The sequence below is a fragment of the Theropithecus gelada genome, chromosome 12, assembly GCF_003255815.1.
Source record: "Theropithecus gelada isolate Dixy chromosome 12, Tgel_1.0, whole genome shotgun sequence".
Taxonomy (NCBI): Eukaryota; Metazoa; Chordata; class Mammalia; order Primates; family Cercopithecidae; genus Theropithecus; species Theropithecus gelada.
In genome coordinates, this window is record NC_037680.1 from 19,407,120 (window position 1) to 19,427,827 (window position 20,708).

The 20,708-nt window shown below is 32.8% G+C and overlaps 1 protein-coding gene across 1 annotated transcript in view; it reads right to left on the reverse strand.

Annotated features, from left to right (window-relative positions):
• LRP1B (LDL receptor related protein 1B) overlaps positions 1–20,708 on the reverse strand; it is a 1,963,100-nt gene that overhangs the window by 106,196 nt on the left and 1,836,196 nt on the right. The window contains exons 76-78 of the mRNA XM_025404289.1: positions 18,290–18,409; positions 16,103–16,344; positions 499–722 (exon numbers count right to left, since the gene is read on the reverse strand). Of these exons, the coding sequence (XP_025260074.1) occupies positions 499–722; positions 16,103–16,344; positions 18,290–18,409 (586 nt within the window). The remainder of the gene's footprint in view (positions 1–498; positions 723–16,102; positions 16,345–18,289; positions 18,410–20,708) is intronic.

A 20,708-nucleotide genomic window follows, 5' to 3' on the forward strand; every position in this document is an offset into this window, starting at 1 on the left:
AAAGAAGGAAATGTCTGTAATACACTCTTTAAATTTGTGCGTGTGTGTGTATGTGTGTATATATACACATACACATATATATATTCCTTCATCTTTTATTACCGTAAAGAAAAATGTTAGTACTCTGTATGTAATATGTTTGATATTATGTTTAATATTTTGACAATTCAATTTTAGATCAAAAATAGAGGTTGTGTCTATCACACCAAGCTCATTCTTCTGCAATGCACACATATAACCATGCACAGACACACACACAGACACACAGGTACACTGAATGCATAATACAGGAATATTTCAGAAAAAAAAATATATTTCGTATCATCATTTGGTGGGAATAGGACATGCTTTTTTACAGAAGAAATAGTACAAGGATATTTAAAGGCATGTGACACTATTACACATTGAACACTCATTACAGAGACAAAATCTACAGAGCATAATTTCTAAAAAGGATATTCATTTTCAAGAAATAGAAATACTAAACCATTAACCTACCCTCTTTTAGGATTTACAGCAATAGCATACGGTTCTCCAGCCATATTTGTTAAGAGTCTGGTGCAGTTGGGGCCATTCAGCTGCCCTACATTAATAGAGTACCTCAGACTGGTCCAGTGAGTAGTGTAGTAACTGAACCAGTGCATTCTAGAATGATCAGTCCAGTAAATGTTTCCAGCCACCCAGTCAACTGCAATGTCCCTGGGCCTTTTAAATTCAGGACACTACAAGGAAACAAAACAACACATCACAGTATTTTCAAAAGGAAATTAGTGGAGTTTTCTGTATCTTTGCATTGAAGTTATGGGGGAATTATAAGAACATAGTCATGTGTTAATTGCTACATGCAATTAGATGTCAAAAAGATACCTAATGCTATTTTCAATCTTCGTAGATGTATTATCTGCCTGAATCTTAATTGTACAGATCACTGGAGTTTAACCAGATTGCACCTGTTTAATCATTACTCTGCTGAAATATTTCCAGAACCATAGGAGGTTCACCCATGACTTCTGGCAGCCAATATTTTCTTTAGAGTAACCATAATTCTGATAGCTAACACCACATATTAAACAAATCAATGTAAAAAACAATCATAATCTTTCATTCCAGAATTTTTTGTTTGTTTCTTTGCGACGGGAGTCTCACTCTGTCGCCCAGCCTAAAGTGCTGTGGCGCGATCTCGGCTCACTGCAAACTCTGCCTCCCGGGTTCACGCCATTCTCCTGCCTCAGCCTCCTGAGTAGCTGGGACTACAGGCGCCCGCCACCATGCCTAGCTAATTTTTTGTATTTTTTAGTAGAGACGGGGTTTCACTGTGGGTTAGCCAGGATGGTCTGGATTTCCTGACCTCGTGATCCGCCCGCCTCGGCCTCCCAGAGTGCTGGGATTACAGGTGTGAGCCACCGCGACTGGCCATTCTAGAATTCTTTTGTTCAACATCATGACTGTGAAATGTATCCTTGTTTTGTATATATCAATTTTTAATCTTTTCATTGCTCAGTAGTATTTGTTCAAGTATTTGCTCAAGTGGATTTGTACTGACGATATCCACTTGGCTTGTTTACAGTTTTAGGCCATTACAGCTAAAGTTATGGATAGTTTAGCACTTTTTTGTTGTTGTTGGTGGTGGATACAAACACTCAATTCATTTGGGTATTTACCAAGGAATAGAATTAATGTTTTCAAGTTTATGCACACTTAGCTTGATAGGATACGCTAGAAAAAATTTTCAAAGAGTTTGTAGCAATGTACAATCTTTTCAGCAATGTAAGAAAAACTCAGATGCTCTGCATTCTCACCACACATAATTTTGTTCTGCAATTGAAAAAATCATTAGTACAGCTAGACACATTTATGAAAATACTATATTTTAACATCTTTTGAGGAAAGTCAGAATATCTGTTATTCATCTTACATTTGATAGGTTGGATTGTCCATTCTGTTTTACTGTATTACTGTGAGACAATGGTAACAGAATTCATTGAGACTAGATAGCAAGGAAAATAACTTATATTCTGTGCCCTTCAATTAACTTGATCACTTTGAGCAGGAACTAGTGTAGTAATTAATTTGACATGACCAGGTTTATTGTGCATAACCAAAAGTGAGAAGGTATTCCCAGGGGTATTATGGCAAGAGTAGAAACAATTATTTGAAGGTGATTACAACTAGATGTGTAATGCATATGTAACAGCATCTTTAAGACCTGGGCAGCATTGGAAATATGAGTTTTTAACACATGAAAGCTTCTTGTGTGGGTTCAGAGAAACCAGTATTATCAATCAGTGGACTTGGATTAAAAGAAAAGAAACTGACCATCTCGAAAAGAACATGGAAGGCCAAGAAACAGGAATTGCAAATCACTGTCTGCTGCATGATTACTGGGATCTCAAACAAGGAAAATATGGCTTACATTAAACACAGAATCCATAGACAATTTCTAATGCCATTTATCATCAGTTCTTTGACCTACTGGATGTTAAAACTGAAATTATGAAATTGTATTACCCTATTTTTCAACTTTAACAATAAATGTTATCCATATCACTGGGTGAGACATCACCCAGTGATGTCTCAGTTATCTGAATTAAATGTAAAGCACTCTGCAATACAGTATACTCTAGAAATGTTATATAAATAATGTTCGCAGATGTTTAGAATATAAATGTCCTAGTCAAACCAAAAAATCATTTTCGAATGCTCCAGTATCATTTAAGCTAACTGTATTTTTATTTTCAACTTGTCATCATTTAAAAGTAAATATATCACCAAATGGCATGTGCATGTCAGTGTGAATCATAAATCTACAAACGTGAAAGACAATGGGAAAAATCACCATTATAAGCTATTTTAAACCTGTTGAAGCATATGTGTAATTTTCGAACACTAGCAAAACAAACCTTTATGACACAAAACTTATAATGCTCTTTGTCTGATTGAACATAGAAAAAGTATCTATTTTCCATTTGTGAGATGTAAATGTATACACCTGATTTTCAATACTCATGGTATCCCTGATAAAATATGTCACATTCCATGCAAGTTCCACTTTTGTTGAATTTAGGATTTTCATTTCATTAAATTCATTCTCAAAAAATTCTGATTATCCTTCAACTTTAGACTTCTAACCCTAGACTGATGACAGTTAGTAACCCAGTTTCCTAATGTTCGTAGAGCATTCAGAAGTTTGATTTGGTAATACTTTTTCAGGTAAACAGGCTGGTGAAGATTTTACTAAGGGTGAAGTATAGAAGGATAAATTTAGGTCACATTTCTAGGGTAAAGAACATAGATTACAAAAAAGAAAAAAAAACTTACTTTTCATGATAAGTACAAGATATATTGATGACTTGCAGAGCCATTTAATATATACATTTATTCTCCTTCTTCTGGAATAAGGAATCTCTAATGTCATTCAAGTAACAACTAAAGTAGTTAGAATATGGGGTAAAAAATAGGCACATGCAATTAATTCAACCTAAGGTTATGATATCATAAATGACAAGATGATTCTCAGAGAATAATGGCAGAGGGTGAAGATGTTATCAGGTGTTCATCCTCAGTGACTCACAGTAAACTAAATACTTACTTATTGTCAACAATGAAGAGAGAATAACAAAACAAAACAAAACAAAAGACAATCAGGAGGAAGAGGGAAGAAAGGAGCGGAGGCGGAAGAAGACAACCTCCCTCAGAATAAGGTGGCAACATTATTAACCTACTCTGAATCTATGGCCAAATTAGGAAATCATCCTTTGTACTGAGCTTCATAGGAAAGAAATAATCTCCACCATTCACATCTTGACCAGGATTTTGAATAGTATTAACCACATAAAAGGGAGCCTTATATTGAATGGATGTTCACTGGAGGATGAAAGGCAGAAACCCCTGTTGGATCTTCATATTATGATCACACAATTTATTTAAGGAGAGGTACCAAAATCAATCAGGTAAATACGAAAAATGGAAAAACACAGGATAAGTACACTGACATTCTGAGACTGGAAATGAAGATTGACATGGGAAAACAGAACAGGAGAACTAAGCTCCTTGCCGTCAAAAATCATGAAACAAAACAAACAAGCATACCAGATTGGAGAGAAGAAAATATACAACTTTCATTTGCCCCATTGACAAGCTCACTAGACAGGTACACCCATGAAATAGAGATGCTAATTAAACGTGTCCTGTTTGAGAGACTGCAGGAGCATGCAGCTTCCCTGACAACAAAAGGGTATTTCTCATCTTGTTGAACAGAGTGGAAGACACATTTTGGCTGCTTTCTTCAGACAGATGATTTCTTTTCTAATAAGCTCTCTAAATACACAGCCAGTTTTGAGACCTGAGGCATCCTTCTTTGTAGGAATGAATTAGTCAAATGAATGAAACCCTTACATCTTACAAAAAAAGTGACAGTTTGTAACAAAATTAGAGGTTACTAGTTTAAATTACTAATCCTTTATAGGTGTAGATTGTAAGGTATCTGTCACAATTCCAGCTTCAATAAACTGAAGATGTAAGTCACTGAAGACATTTGTTTTAAAACAGGAAAAGGGAAAAATCTGTGACAGGGGAGTTCAAGCATTTGAACCATGAAAATACTGCTGTCTGTTTTAATAAATTTCTTACAGTTAGCAATATGCTTTAAGAAAATTTAGTTTACACAAGGATAAACTGAGGTGATACCACATATTTTATTGATTTGTGATGTTTTTCATCTTGGTGTATATCTAAGAATAGAAAATTCAACTAATTTTATTAAAGTTACTTATCTCCCAATGGAATTATATTAAAACAAAGATGTAAAACCACCCTCAAGAAATTGTGTGTGGATGTCTCTGTAGGACATTTTGCTAAATGAAAAGAATATTGACATTTTGCTTCTCAAAATATGAATCAGATTCGCTTCCAATGAGTGGATGTAATATAATAACTACACAAATTCTAAATTTTACTAAATTCTATTGACTTAGTCATGTTATTAAAATATCCAAATATTTCATATGTCAGTCAAGGAGCTCACATAGCAGTGGAGAAATCCTAAGAGAACCAGGAAAAAGTTATATTTAGAGCTAGAATGTGTACGAGATTAAAAAAAAAAAAAAAAAACTATTGCAGAGATGAAAAAACTTTGGCTTCTATTTATGATTTACACTGAACAATAGATTATTTCAATCTGAATAATTTTAAAGTTGCAACAATCTACATTAGGACCATGTCAACTTGAAATAATCTTCTGTTAGATGAAAAAGAAACTTCAGATGTAATTCTCAGACAGTTTTTTAAAAAGACCAAATTTGTCGTTGAATTAAAGACTCAATAATGTATGTGATTTTGTTACTTTTTCTTTTTTAAGCCTCTTCAGTGTTCTTTAATCTTTTATTCCTGATTCACCTCTGTGCTCCATAAAAAGAAAGACTGGCTCTCTAAACTTTTATTCACACTATCAGAAAAACAAAGATATCACAGAAGATTAGAAAACACACTGAATTTGGAATCAGAAGAACTGATTTAAATCCTAGTCCTAGTTTCTCTCCATATTATAAGGTGTATAAAACAAAAACTTTGGATTAGATGATCTTTGAACATCTCTAGCTCCTAAACAGTAAATTATGTAACAGTTCGAAATATTATCCATTCTGGGTAAGTCTGCATTTCGTATAGCCTTAAATGCATATCTATGGTAATTGCTCATTTTTAGGCATTAGTGAGTGACCAATTTGTTCATGCTTGGGCTGGTAATTCTGATACTATCCTACATCATATGTGCATGACCTGGAAATAAGGAAGTAGAATACCTCTGACAATTACAATTTAAACATGCATAACATTCGAGAAATAATTCGGAGTTACCTGAGAGTAGACCTATCAAAACAATTGGTTGAGGAGTAAATTTAAGTTAAAATTTAAAAAAAAAAAGTAGATTCTAACTTTTAAAATTAAAATGTCACATTATATATCCAAAGTTTTGTTTTTTTCTTGAAAATTAAGGTCATACAGTTTGATATATCGAAACCGGGCTAACATTCCAGAATAGAAGAGCCAATTACCTGCTGCACCCTCCTTTTATTAGATGTGTTCAGTTTGTCTCTATCACCTGTGTTCCCAATGTTTATGCCTATTTCAATCAATTATCTTACCTACATAACTTCTTTATATAATCAGTTTGCACCAAAAGGAATTGAATTTAATAAAGATATTGTGGATCTATCAGAAAGAGGATGAAGACAGTAACAAACACATAGAAAAGAGTTAAAGAAGCAAATGACAGTGTGTTTCCAGAATCATTAGGTAAGTTCTTTGTGGATCAACAGGAATTTTAGTCTTTGTAGCAGATGTACATGAGTATATACATGATTTATATGATATACACAAAATAAATTGTGTTCTTTTATCTCAGTGTCTCTCATCCATCAAATTCATTCAGATTATGAATATGTGTGTATGTGCACACGTGCTATGTAAATATAGGAAATGCTGAGTTTCATATATCATTCTCTTGCCAGCTTCATTATAGTTTCCTAGCATTTTATTACTCCTTAAACTGACAATAAAATTTCCAAGTCTAAACAGAACCCAGAATAATAAAGGGGTCACCTTGTAGGCTACTTTTTAGGCATAAAATTAACATTCTTCAGTCTTTCTTTGAGCATGTCCCTTCAAATGACAACAGGGCCTTTGGAAGACCTGAAAACACATTCTGTGGGATGAGATCTCTGATGCTTCAACAAGATCAAGATCATTCTCAGTGGTGATAATAAGTATAATAATAATAATAATAAAAGTGGTGTCTTTTTAATAAAGGAGCTTTGGTTAATTGGGAAAATTAAGGAAGACAGAAAAAAATAGCATGTAAATGACTTTTAAGGGAAGATAAAAAGTTGCATTATTGGTAGTGAAATATGGCCTATATAGGGCTGGAACAAAACTTTGTGTTTGGGGATATATATGTGCTTGTTTATAGCTATGTAAGAAAATGGGAGAGGTGTGATGGGAGATGAGGCTGAAAATGACTAAGAGGCTTGTAAACCAATGGTTTTTAAAAGGATATCCAGTAGAAGAATTTACTTAGGGACATATGATGTTCAGATTAATGTTTTAAGAATGTTTTGGCTATGGTGTGGAGAATGGCTTGGGTGTGAGGGTCAAAAGTGGATAGATAAAACCAGAGGAGACTAACTTAATGAACTCCAGAGAGAAGAGTGTGGAAGTTAAATTGATGGTTTTCTGAGACAAAGGTGGACAAAATATGAAATCTAAAAAACCACGATGAGATGCCATCTTTCACATGCTAGAATGTCTACTATTAAAACATCAAAAAATAGCAGATGCTAGGGAGGCTATGTATTATATAACTATTTGTGAATTCATTTTGCCATATATCATTTATAATTATTCTTTCAACTTTCATAGTATACACAACATCTTTATTCCTTAAGGTTTGAGAGAAAGATACATAACCACATTTCCTGTTAAGCAATATATAACTAGCAAAAAAATAGCTTTGAAATTAAACTTTCATGGAAAATCATATATTTCTTACTATGGTTATAAAAATATTTGCTATTCAGGTAAGGCCAATTATGCATGACATACTATAAACCCTTCAGACACAAGAATGATTGATTATTAGGATCTCTATCGTAGGGATTTCGTAATAGATATGACTTCTCACAAATTAATCTAAAAATGCAATGCAACAGCAATCCAATTCTAATGTGTTTATTCTTCTACTAAGAGTCTAAAACAATTTTAGAAATAAAAATGCAAGATTTTCAAATAATTTTCAAATGAGTGGCTGTGGAGTTCATACATAGAGATATGCTATAATGCTACAGTACATTTTTAAAATATGTTCATGCGGCACAGATCCACAAAGAGATCCAAAGACTATGATGGGGACTCCATATTCACGCATACGTTTTGAGAGTTTAGTACCACAGAACAATAGAAATACCTACTCCATCACTAGAGAAATGAAAGACTATTTAATATTTAGGGTGGAAGTTAAATCTCCACATCAAACCATATACACATAAATGCATTCAGATCCATCAGAAACATAAATATTTAAAAGTAAAAGAAGTATTAAAAGAAAGAATAGAAAGTGTGTACATGTTCTGGATAAAAGACTTTCCTAAATATGATGTGATGTCCAGGAGCATTGACGGAAAAGACAATCAGATCTGACTACATAAAAAGCAAATCTTCTATATAGTAAAAACCATCAGAAACAAAGCAAATTCATTTGAAGGAAATGGTTTTTTTGTGTGCGTGTGGGGTGTATATCTTACAAAAACTCAGTATTTACAGTATATAAATAGTGCATAATAAGATCTTATGGAAAACAAAACACTTTAAGGAAAAAATAAGCATAGATCAAAATAAGACCCCTGGAAGAAGCAGAATTTTGAATAGTTAATAAAACATAAGAAAAGGTGTTCAAACTTCACAATACAGAAAATACACATCAAAAACAATTGGGAAAAGTTTATTAGTATTATGATGCCGATTTTGGCAATACCATTAGAAAAAATTCAAATTCACATATTGAGCATTTTTTAAAAGTAGTCTTTTTGAAGGCAATCTGAAAGTACTTATTCAAAATTAAGTTTGAATACTCTTTAATCTAGCATTTTCACTGCATAAAATGCCTGGACTATCTAATACAGGCTTTGTTACCCTTATACTTGAAGATGACCACTAAGATATTATTTGCAATAACAAGACAAAATCAAACAAATTATGTTTCTCAAAATATAAATATTGAAATGAAGGATGTTACATTTACACTATGAGTGCAATCATCTAAAAAAATGACATAGGTAAAATTAGCTGACACGGTAAGGTCTCAAAACTTGTTTAGTGAACAAAGTAAACAGCAGAAATGACTTTGTATGATACGATTCTACTACATATTGAAAAAACCCTAGTGTCGTGCAAGTATCTAAGTTCATAAATAGGTAAATAGCTAATCAAACGATGGTATATCCACATAACAATATGCTATTCAGCCAAAGAAAGAATGTCTTATTGATATATGAAACAATATGGATGACTCTCACAATCATTGTGCTGAGTGAAAGACGACTGATCAAAAAGGGTACTTACTATGTACATAAAATTCTAGAAAGAGCAAACTAATCTATAATGAAGAAAACAAATCAGTAGTTGTCTGGTGATGGGAGAAAAGTGGGCCAGGGTCTGGGGGAATAGATTACTGAGGGAATTAGATGACCATATGGAAAGAGTTGGAGGTCATATAGATATGTTCATTAGTTTGATTGCGATGATAATCAAAACTTTTGAAATTGTATATGCTGTATATATTTAAATATGTAGAGTTTATTTTATGACAATTATAGCTTGAGCTTCTAAAAATGCTCTAGATGTACCAGTATATAAATTTATAGAAAAATATTTGTATAGTACAGAACAAATTGATCGTCTATTAAGAGAGCTGTGGACTTTGAGGAAACAGGATAAAGAATCCTTTTCACTTTTTGCCATTCTGACTGCTGGATTGTGGGTGAAAAGTGCAGCAAGGACAGAAGTTAGGAGACTACTGAACTAATTCAAAAGAAAGATGCCTGGATCATATCTAGGTGCCCTCAGCAAAGCTAATATAAGGTAGCCCACTCTTGGACATACCTGGAAGGTGTATTCAACAAGACTTCCTGATTTATTAGTTATGATGGAAGGAAAGGAATCAGCAACAACTAATGACTCCAAGATGTTTATTTTAAACATGTGAAAAATAGAGTTGTCATTAAATGAGATTACAGAAGTGGATTTGAGGGATACAATGTGAAGTTTATTTTGAGGCATTCTAGTTTCAATATTTTTTTTTAGATACAAAAGAAAAAGAAAGTAAGCAGTTGGACAGGGGATGATATCAATTATGTTAACATGTCCATATATGTTAAGCCATGAAACTATGTGAGCTCAACAAGGAAGTAAGGGAAGAGAGTAGAGGACTAAGGTCTGAGCCTGGGGTATTTCATTATTAAGACGGATGAAGAAAAGGAGCAAGTAAAAGAGAATGAGTAGGTGAGGGAAAAAAAGAAACGTTAAAACACCAATTAAATAATAACTACATTGGTAATTCACCTTAGTATCATTTTATTTTACAGGATTGTGATTACATAATATGACATGATAAAATAAGTATCTACTGAAAGCCTGGCTGGAGAGGCTGATATTGTGGTGAAGGGTTTCTCAGTTTCACTGCTGCCAATGTTTTGCTCAGGATATTTTGTAGTGTGTTATCCTATCCATCGTAGTGTGTTAAGCAGCATTTCTGGCCTTACCCACTTGATACCTGAAGTAGTCTCCTGGTTGTAACAATAAAAAATATCTCCAGATATTTCTAAATGAGTGGCAAATCATACCTACTTGTGCTCTCTGATGCCTGCCTCCTGCATATACCCTAAATTTCTTAAGGTCCTTAATGAATCTCTGCCACGAAATTTGTTGAATACTTCCTTGTCGTCATTCACTTGATCTCTTAGAAGTATACTAAAATTATGACCCTGATCTCTTTCTCAAAATATTCTCCTCTCTCAGTTTTTGTAACTCTACATCTTCTTATTTTCTCTGAATGCACTGGCTACTCCTTGTCATCATTTTAATTTTGCTTGGGAGATTGGTTGCAGTCCTTCTTTTTCTCCTTTCTTCTCTTACTGGTAATCTAATCTGGCTTCATAGTTTTATGTACATCTTCTACTCTGCTAGTCTTTAATGTGTATCTCTAGCCCAGAATATGTTTGTGTATGTATGTATATATGTATATATGTATATCTACACATACAAATATATATACATAATACATATAATTTAATGTTATGCATATAACATATATACATAAATATATATATTTATGATTCATATCCTCTCATAACTCATATACATGTATATATATAAAATAGTATTACTTCTTTCTCATCACAACTCAAATCTTCTCTCTTCAAATTGGCCTTTACTCATCTTATGTTGGGAATTGCATTATCTGAATTTTTCTTTCTTAGTTCATTATTTAATTCCTTTAATACATTTTTAAAAAATGGAATTTTCTGTATTGATCTACTTATGAGTTTAATTAACTTTCTCTTTCTTCCCTAGAAAATAAGCTCCATGAAAGCAAGATTCCAGTTCTGTTATTATTGCATTCCAAAAACCCAACACCAAAACTAACAAGTAGGCTTTAAATAAGCTTTTGGGTATGAATGAATAAATTTTGACTGGTTTCCCCTAAAATGCTATGCTTTTTATTAATAATTTCCTCAGCATTATTTATTGTAGACTCATATAATAATTATCACTGGTATATTTTTAATGAGTAAATACTGTTTAATTAAGGAACTAAAAATCCATGACAGCAAAGTGGCAAATTTATACCTCTTTGACTTGTTTAGTAAAATTTTGACTAGATCATAACTGTTATATTATCATTTACCAGAGTCAATATGTATTATTGAGTGCCTGTCTTGTGCAATTAACAACAATAAAACCACAAATTGTAATGATGTAATGAACTGATAGCTTTAGATTTTTTCCACGTAATCATAATAAATGATTGTAACTCTGATTTGAATGAACTCAGATGACTATCAATTTTTAGCAGTACCCAGATGTTCTGAAACAAGACTTTTAAGTGGTTTTGTACACACACACACACACGCTTGTTTGTGAGTGCATATGCACACCTATGCACTTTTGTGTGTGTGTGTGCGTGTGTGTGTGTGTTTGTGATACACAGAGACTCATATATTGGGTATGACGTTTATACCTCAATTAAAAATTGAGACCTGTTAGGAATAACTTAAATAGATATGTTGTTAAAAGTGTTTTGGGAAAACAAAATGATGTAATCAACTTTTTGAGAAAAAGATATGATTATTAATCAGTAAAATAATAAGCATGTTTATCCTGAACATTCTATTTACAAAAATGAGAACATACCACAAAATGACATCTCATATTTACTTTTCAAAGTCAAGTAGATCAGATAAATCTGAGTATTTGTTTTGCTCAGGAATATTTAGATTTTTAGTGGTAAAAATTTAATCTGTACTTTTAGAGTTATTTGCATTTTTCCAAACATTAACCTACTTTATAGTGTTTCCCCTCATATGCTTTTTTGTATAGCATCTCATACTAAAAATGATAAATTGCCCAAGAGCATGTACAATTGTTGCGTAATGCTGTTATACTCTGTTCTGGGTACTAAAATTAAAATTTGGAAGTCTCATTATGCCTTATGTACAGATTAAATCATGTCACTCTTTTAAGTTTTCAATTATTTATTTTCTTAAAGGAAAAAAATCCATTCCTTTTGTATAGCCCAGAAGATTAGAAAATCATAAGTATTTCTTTTTTTTTTTTTCTTTTTTCTTTTTTTTTTTTTTTTTTTGAGACGGAGTCTCGCTCTGTAGCCCAGGCTGGAGTGCAGTGGCCGGATCTCAGCTCACTGCAAGCTCCGCCTCCCGGGTTCACGCCATTCTCCGGCCTCAGCCTCCCGAGTAGCTGGGACTACAGGCGCCCGCCATCTCGCCCGGCTATTTTTTGTATTTCTTAGTAGAGACGGGGTTTCACTGTGTTCGCCAGGATGGTCTCGATCTCCTGACCTCGTGATCCGCCCATCTCGGCCTCCCAAAGTGCTGGGATTACAGGCTTGAGCCACCGCACCCGGCCCAATCATAAGTATTTCTAATTATAAACAACTTGGTCTGCATTTGAAATTTAAATTTATAATAATTATTAGTATTCTAACCATTTTCATAGATTACAGAAGAGTATTCCCTTCACAATTTCCAAAATAATAATAATAATAATGAAACAGGATCATATGGAAAAATAACCTTTTTTTTTGGAATGGACTTCATTTAACATTTAGTTGTCTGAATAATATTCTTCTGGTTTTTGATGCAACAGATTTTATACTATTTATGGAAATTGAACTATTCCAATATTTTTAGTATCTGCAAGTATGTTTTTAAAACATCCTGCTACCACATGGCTAACTTCTTCCATTTGGTTCACTGATAATGGAGTTACAACTAATGTATTCATAGCTTGATTTGTAGATTTTTCTCTCCCTTGTCTATTGATTCAGAGATAGAAATCAATGTGCCATAATCAGCCTAGGGAAAAAATCTTGAGTTTTATTTTTCAAGGGGTGGGGAAGTCTCAATCAGTATTATTTAATATTTGTGTCAAAACTTACAAGATGAATTAGATTGGATGCTCATTAAACTAAGGGATGACTAGTGCGTTACTGTTAGAAGAACCAATGTTTACATGGCAGAGTAATTCATAAGATAGAAAATCAATTATTAATACATAAGACAGATTTCAGAGGAATAAACACAAATTGTCCAGATAATAATTGGATAGATATATGATATGCCATACATCTTTTGGAAATCAAATATATTTATTATCTCAAAGGAGTTGTAGAAATTGTGTACTTCAATATTATAGTTGTTTTCAGATGAGTAAGCTGAGACTCAGATATGTGATATATCTTTCAAGTTAATTGCTCTACAATTCATATTACTCACTAAGGTGGTAATAATAGATTTAGTCTGTCTTTATAATATTGAAATATCAGGAATACAAAAAGATTTAGGAAGAAAAGTTAAATAGTTGCTTTTATCAGTGCAGCTCTAAAGTATTTTTTAAAATAATGTATTGGCTAGAATTGTTAGGAAATTTGGCTTATAGTGCTAAAACTCATGGCTCAGAGGTTCCAAACTTATAATTATGGCATTTAGTTAGTTATGATGGACTCCTTAGTAGAAAATGCACTCCTACTGTTATCCATTTTTCTTCTTTGTGAATGCTATTAGTCATGAGAGATTTAAATAGCGAGGTGAAAACAAAAGCAAAACACAGGAAGTCTGTATGATATAACACAAGTTATTACTGTCATTAAAAGAGTAAATAAAGTTTTATATCCTATTAAAATAAGTCTAATCAAGCTTTGCCATTGAATATGAAAGATTCTATAACACATTAATAAAGATAAAATATGTAAGAATATACACATATAAATAAATATTCAAGTAAAATACATAAATACATTTCTGTGTATAAGAATGGAAACTTAGTTACCAAACATTGAGTGAATTTGGCTTAAAATCTACAATAAATTTTGTGAATTCTGTTCACTAGAACAGCGGTCCCCAACCTTTCTGGCACCAGGGACCAGGTTCATGGAAGACAACTTTTCTACGAATGGGGTGGGTGGGGGATTAGATTCTCACAAGGAACTCAGCAATCTAGATCCCTTGCATCCACAGTTCACAGATTCCTCCCATGCACAGTTCACAATAGGGTTTGTGCTCCTGTGAAAATGCAATGCCACCACTGCTCTGACAGTGTGCAGAGCTCAGATGGTAATGCTCCCTCACTAGCTGCTCACCTCCTGTTGTGCAATCAGGTTCCTAATGGCCACAGACTGATACTGGTCTGTGGCCTGGGGGTTGGAGACCCCTGAACTAAAGGACAGTCAATTTCCCCAAAGCACAAAGCTAAATAAAACAAAGACTTTTCTTGAAAAATTATGCCAAAATTAAAGATGTGTCTATCTTTATCAATTATAAAATGCAGATATGTAATTTGCAAATAATGTTTAATGTGCTAATATGAAGCAGAGAACATTTTGCCAATTATTGTTATTAATGTCATCACCATCAACAGAATCATCCTACTATTAATAGCAATCATCTAAATAGTACTTCCTATGTACTTAGACAGTTAAACATTAGTATATAAAATACATATAATTAATGTATATTATTTATTAGTTACATGTAATTATATACAATTAATTTTAGTATATAGTTAATATACTAATATGTAAACTGAATCATCACTAGAACCTCTTGAAATAGAGTACCAAGAAGCTAAGAGGCCAGTAAGCAACAGGAATAAGATTCAAACTCAGCCAATATAACTCCACAGTATATACTCTTTATTCATTCATTAACAACAGATGCCATGTTACCATAGAAGCAATGTTTTCAACAGGCAGATTTCTGTTTTAGAGCTAATGAAAGTTAATGGTATCTATTGTGTTCGAGGAAATAGGAATTGAACAATTCTGGTATCCATGGATTTTTACTCAAAGGTTTCATCTAAGTTAATCTAAATCTGAATTTGAAAGCTACAATAGCTTATTTTAAAACCAGCATATTGCCATCTACTGCTGATAAAATTAAAATATGTTCCAGACTTGCATCAAATGTATTCATGTAGTTCAAGTATTTATGGTAGATGCTAGTAGAAAAAGTAGGGAGGACTTCTAGATAGGAACCTCTAATTTTTGTTAAACACAAAGCTTCAATTACATCCTGCTGGGACAGCACTTGACTTTTTGGTTGTACAGGAATGGGCCAGGCCCTATAAAAATACACATTTATCTGTCATTTTCCTTCCAGGTTACTTAAAAATATAAAACACACAATAACTTGACATGCCCTAAAACAAAAAGGGATAATCTATAACCATAAATTGAAACATGTTCCAGTTTATTTTTCTCAAAAACCATGATTATCAACATGCCCATCATACACAAGTGCACAATATTTCTGTTTTGGATGTTTCCTGAAATATAGTTATCAGGAGTCAGAAGAAATGGTTACACCATTGAGTTGATGTCCTGCCCTAGAGTAAAAGTATATTTATGATAATGTAAGAAGAGAAACAATTATCCCTGCATTACACTACTTTCTAATGTAAAAATAATGTGATGTTTCCCAATCTCATCTCATGATAAAAAAACTTATATTCATAATAATTGTAAAGCACTATGGAGCAGATGTTCTGGAGATGTTAGGTATCATTCATTAGCATTCTTATACTATATATAAGTCAAATACATTAAAGCAAAAACATAAAAGCGTACAACTAAAATAAGTCATGTACAGCTATGATAATGAATGAGCAGAGAAATACATTATTTCTATACAAGGAAAATATTGGGAAAATAACTGAATATATTAATTAATATAATTAGATATTACAATAGATACATTTTATTTAAAAAGCAGCTGGTGGAAAGGTATGGACTTTCAAATATATAATGGTATTTACTTACAATCAAGCCACTGTTTGCTTGCCTTTTTTCTCTGCCATGGATCCTTTTGTAGAAAATTCCGCCTGGATTAAACTGAGTACTCCAAATAATCATATCTCTTTGATAATATACATCCATCCCTGTTATTCTTGAATTTTGTTCAATATGAGAAATTTGTTGATGATCGCCACTGTAGTTGAATGGATATATAAAACCCAGGATATCAGTGTCATTAGCAATGTAGAGAACTTGATCTTCAGAGCCTGGAGATTATTATAATAAAATACAAAAATAAAGTAAATTTCAACTAATGTTAAAAGCAATAATTGTACTTTTAAATGATCTTGAATTATTATTCTTAATACAGTTTTTCCTCAAAAATCAACCAGCTTTATATTATCTTTTAGTCTTTATGGCTTATTATTTCTGATATCCACTTATCTAAATATTCATAATATTTATTGATAGAGGTTTTCTAGTGCCAATCTTTCCTTATGGCTAGAAATTATGTACATATAGATGTCCTTTTTATGAAGAGAGATTATTATTTGATAAGTCACAATACAGTAGGTTATAATGCATCAATTGTCAATGTCCAGGTGCTATGTTGTATACTCATTAAGCTTCTAAAGTTTCTGAGTACTTAATTTATGAACCTGAGTGATCATTACTTTAGGCTAAGAAATAAAAATTAAGATATGAAGAATCTTCCTCTTACTGTATTTATACATCTTAAGTACTTATTAACTTTTAGCATAAAAAGATATCAGCATTTATTACATTAAAGTTCTATAATCTCTAAATTATCTAGAATCCTGCTAAGTGAAACATTCTAAATTTTTGACATCTACAATAGAATACTAATGTCATTTTCATACTGACAAGTAAAACCCTAAAGCAAATGCCAAAAATATCAATTAAAATATTAATGAAGCCCTAAAGAGAGGTTGGATTGCAGATACAGTTTCTGCAAATAAATAATAATAATAATACCCCATGAGATGCCTTTCAGCCCTGTAATGTTAATAACTCTCATTAACATTATATAATGAATGAATGCTCATTATGTGTCAGATATGTTAAGCCTTTCACAGTTTATCTTCACTTCTTATAACTATGGAAACTGAACTGAGGCTCAGACACTTTAGTGAATTCCTCGAGACCACACAGTCTAAAAGGTGCTGTGCTGGGATTCCAATCCAAGTATATCTAATGCTATAGTCCACAGCTGATCCATTATGTCATCCTTTTCTTCTTGTAATAACAATCTTATTATAATAATAATGTCCAATCATACCTTGCAGCTAACAATATTGAAGTTACAATATTATTTAGCATAAACATATGAATATTAAAATCTATACCTACAATTGCCCAGAACCATAGTTTATCATTTAATCTTTTTGTTTGTTTGTTTGTTTGTTTGCTTGTTTTGCTTTTTTTGAGATGGAATCTTGCTCTGTCACCCAGGCTGGAGTGCAGTGGTACAATTCTGGTTCACTGCAACCTCCGCCTCCTGGGTTGAAGCGATTCTTCTGCATCAGCCTCCCAAGTAGCTGGGACTACAGGTGCACACCACCACGCCTGGCTAATTTCTGTATTTTTAATAGAGACGGGGTTTCACCATGTCGGTCAGGCTGTTCTTGAACTCCTGACCTCGTGATCCGCTCGCCTTGGCCTCCCAAGGTCCTGGGATTACAGGCGTGAGCTACTGCACCTGGCCTATCATTTAATCTTTTTAAAAAATAATATTAGTAAGTGGAGGAGTTCTAAATTTGAAAGAAAGATCTTGTTTTAAAACCCTTAAAATCCTTACTCAAAATTCCTTTCTCCTTATAATGCTAATGTTTAACCTTTTATTTTTATCCCAGGGGTATAATTTTTATCATATTCCCTTAGAGCAGACCATCAAGAGAGATACTTTACATTCTATCACACTGGCTTTTAAACTTTTACCCCTTTTGAAAAATTGTTTTGAACACTATGTGATTTTAACAGTAACCATGTATTTCATAGTCATTTCCATAAGCCATATAAGATTAAATTCATTAATATTAACTAACCAATTGGTCAAATTAATAATCATTAAAAATATTTTTATTTTATGAGAAATGAAGCTGTTGCTGAAATGAAATAGCAAATGGTTTTCTCCATAAAATGTTTACAACAAAATTGTAATAGTATTTGTGATAGTGGTTATAATCTTACCTTTTGCTATGCAGGTGTTATTTCTTTCTTGAAAATTCTGGTCACACACACATTTATATGATCCTTCCACATTTATACATTGATGGGAACATGTGCCAAACACCAAACATTCATTGAGGTCTAGAAAAGAAGAGCTCAAAATAGCATCATCAGAACCCCAGTTCATACTCCTATTCTTACCACATTTCACAAAAGCAAAATTATTTTTCTTTAACATATTACTAATTTTTATTGTCCTTTCACATGTTTAATCTGTGACTTGCAGTGCCATATTTGTGAAAGTATAATCATTTTTCACAATGTTTGTGCTAGAAGATTCATCAGTTGCCATTGCTTTTATTAATTCACTTAGAATATTAAAACATCAATTTCAAACTTCCCTGAGGCTTCTTTTTTTCTGTTTTAAAATGTTTACTTATTTTTTTACCTTTTAAGTTCAAGGATACAAGTGCAGGTTTGCTACTAGATAAACTTGTACCCCCATTGGGGTTTGTTGTATAGATTTCCATTCACGCAAATAGACCTGCCTTGAGGTTTTCTTTTAAGCTGTTTGTGATGACCTACCTCCATGCCTTTGCAGATGTCATGGGCTATTCTTTCATCCTGTAATGCCCTTGCCCACGTTTCCATACAGAATTTCTACTCATCTTTCAAGATCCACCTGAAATAAAGCCTTCCTTGGTCTCCACGATATATGAGAGTGATGATTCATCACTAGTTCCTCCAGTCTTTGCTCTCCTGGTGTTTCTTTCTTACACTGTTGTTATATTTCAGGAATGTGGTTACATCATATTTTCTACTTGAATGTCAGTCCCTTGAGGACATAAATTATGACACATTCCTTTTTTATTGCCTGATTTTGCACAATGACTGGCAGAGAACAAAGATTTGGGTGCATCTCTAATACACTTCTGGACTCATATATATGAAGTGACTATGTAACAAGAAGGGCTGTATTGAGATTATGTGAATTAAGCAAGCAAAAAACTGCATGCCTATATATGAATACATAACTCTAAATCACGAGCATACATAAATAAATCACGGCAGTATTCATGTGATTTAATTAGAGTCGTGTAGTTTGGCACATGACTCTAATTTTAAGGGCTTATGAAGAGCCAGGATTGAGGCCAGATTATTCTAGGGAACTGTCTAATCTTCCTCTCTTTTCCTCCTCTACTTTTGTGTTTAACCAGCATATTTCCCCTGCCTCATTTTATCACTTATAATCTCCTAATTACTTAATAAATCTGTGAGATAAATCCTTCCCTTGAATAAGAGAACTTAAGAATCAGCACAGTACGAATAACTATTTTTTGCGTAGCACACAACAATGTTCTAAGGCTCAGTGGTAGTGACACTTGTAAATCACAACGTCAGGGCTTAAACTCAGGTTTTCTGATTTTGTTGACTTTACTGTGATACTTTGCCTAAGAACACATAAGTATTTTCAGGACAACACGTTGCTATTTGATTGAAATGTAGAGTAAATAGATGCAGAAAACTGTATTTAGTTGTTTTTAATAAATATTTTACAGGAATGAAGTGGAATGCATCTTGTCAGTACTTAACCATCACAACTACAATAAATATTTCTGATTTGTTCAGCATCTGTAACTTTGAACAGGCAGTTATTTGTCACTATGGTTTCCCTTTGGTACAGAATCCAAATAAGCAATATTCTGCATGATTTGATAAAACCTCAACTTCCTCACTTGTCTCCATACTGGCCCAAAGCATCATTTTCTCCTCATCTCTAGAAAGCCTGAATCATGAGGTTTTGAAGGGAATGGAGGAATTTCCACACATGCCTAGTACCCAAAACAGTACCTGGCACTCAGCAACTGTTAATCCCCTTCTACTTTCTTCCATCATTCCTCTTTACTTTTTTCCCTTTAGATATTCTAATTGAAGTGTTTGGGCTTTAACATCAAACAGCAATTTCTTATGCATTTTTTTCAGATACATAAGTGAAGGGTACAAACACATTTAAATTTTTGGATTATAGAATCCAAGTTGTCTTACCCTTCTTTGACACTGAAATAGAACTATTTTAATAGATGAACATTTTATTAGAGTTCAGAAGTTACTCATTTGTCCTACAAAATAATATGAAAAAGTAGATTCACAGCAACTTAAAATAAATAATGTAGTGTGCAGGTTATATTTGCTGTGGAATACAATTAAAAATTAAGAAAAGTTGAAGAATATAATTTCTAAATTTAGTACATACATACAGAAAAAACCCACTCACAAATAAATATTAGAAAATAAATGTTATTGAAATTAAAATCTTGAAAGAATTGTGTATGTGTGTGTGTTTATATGTAATTGATAGAGCCTTGGAAAAATAAATACCATAGTTTGAAAGATAATTCATTTGTTAACTAAAATACAGGAAACCTAGATTGTCAGCTTT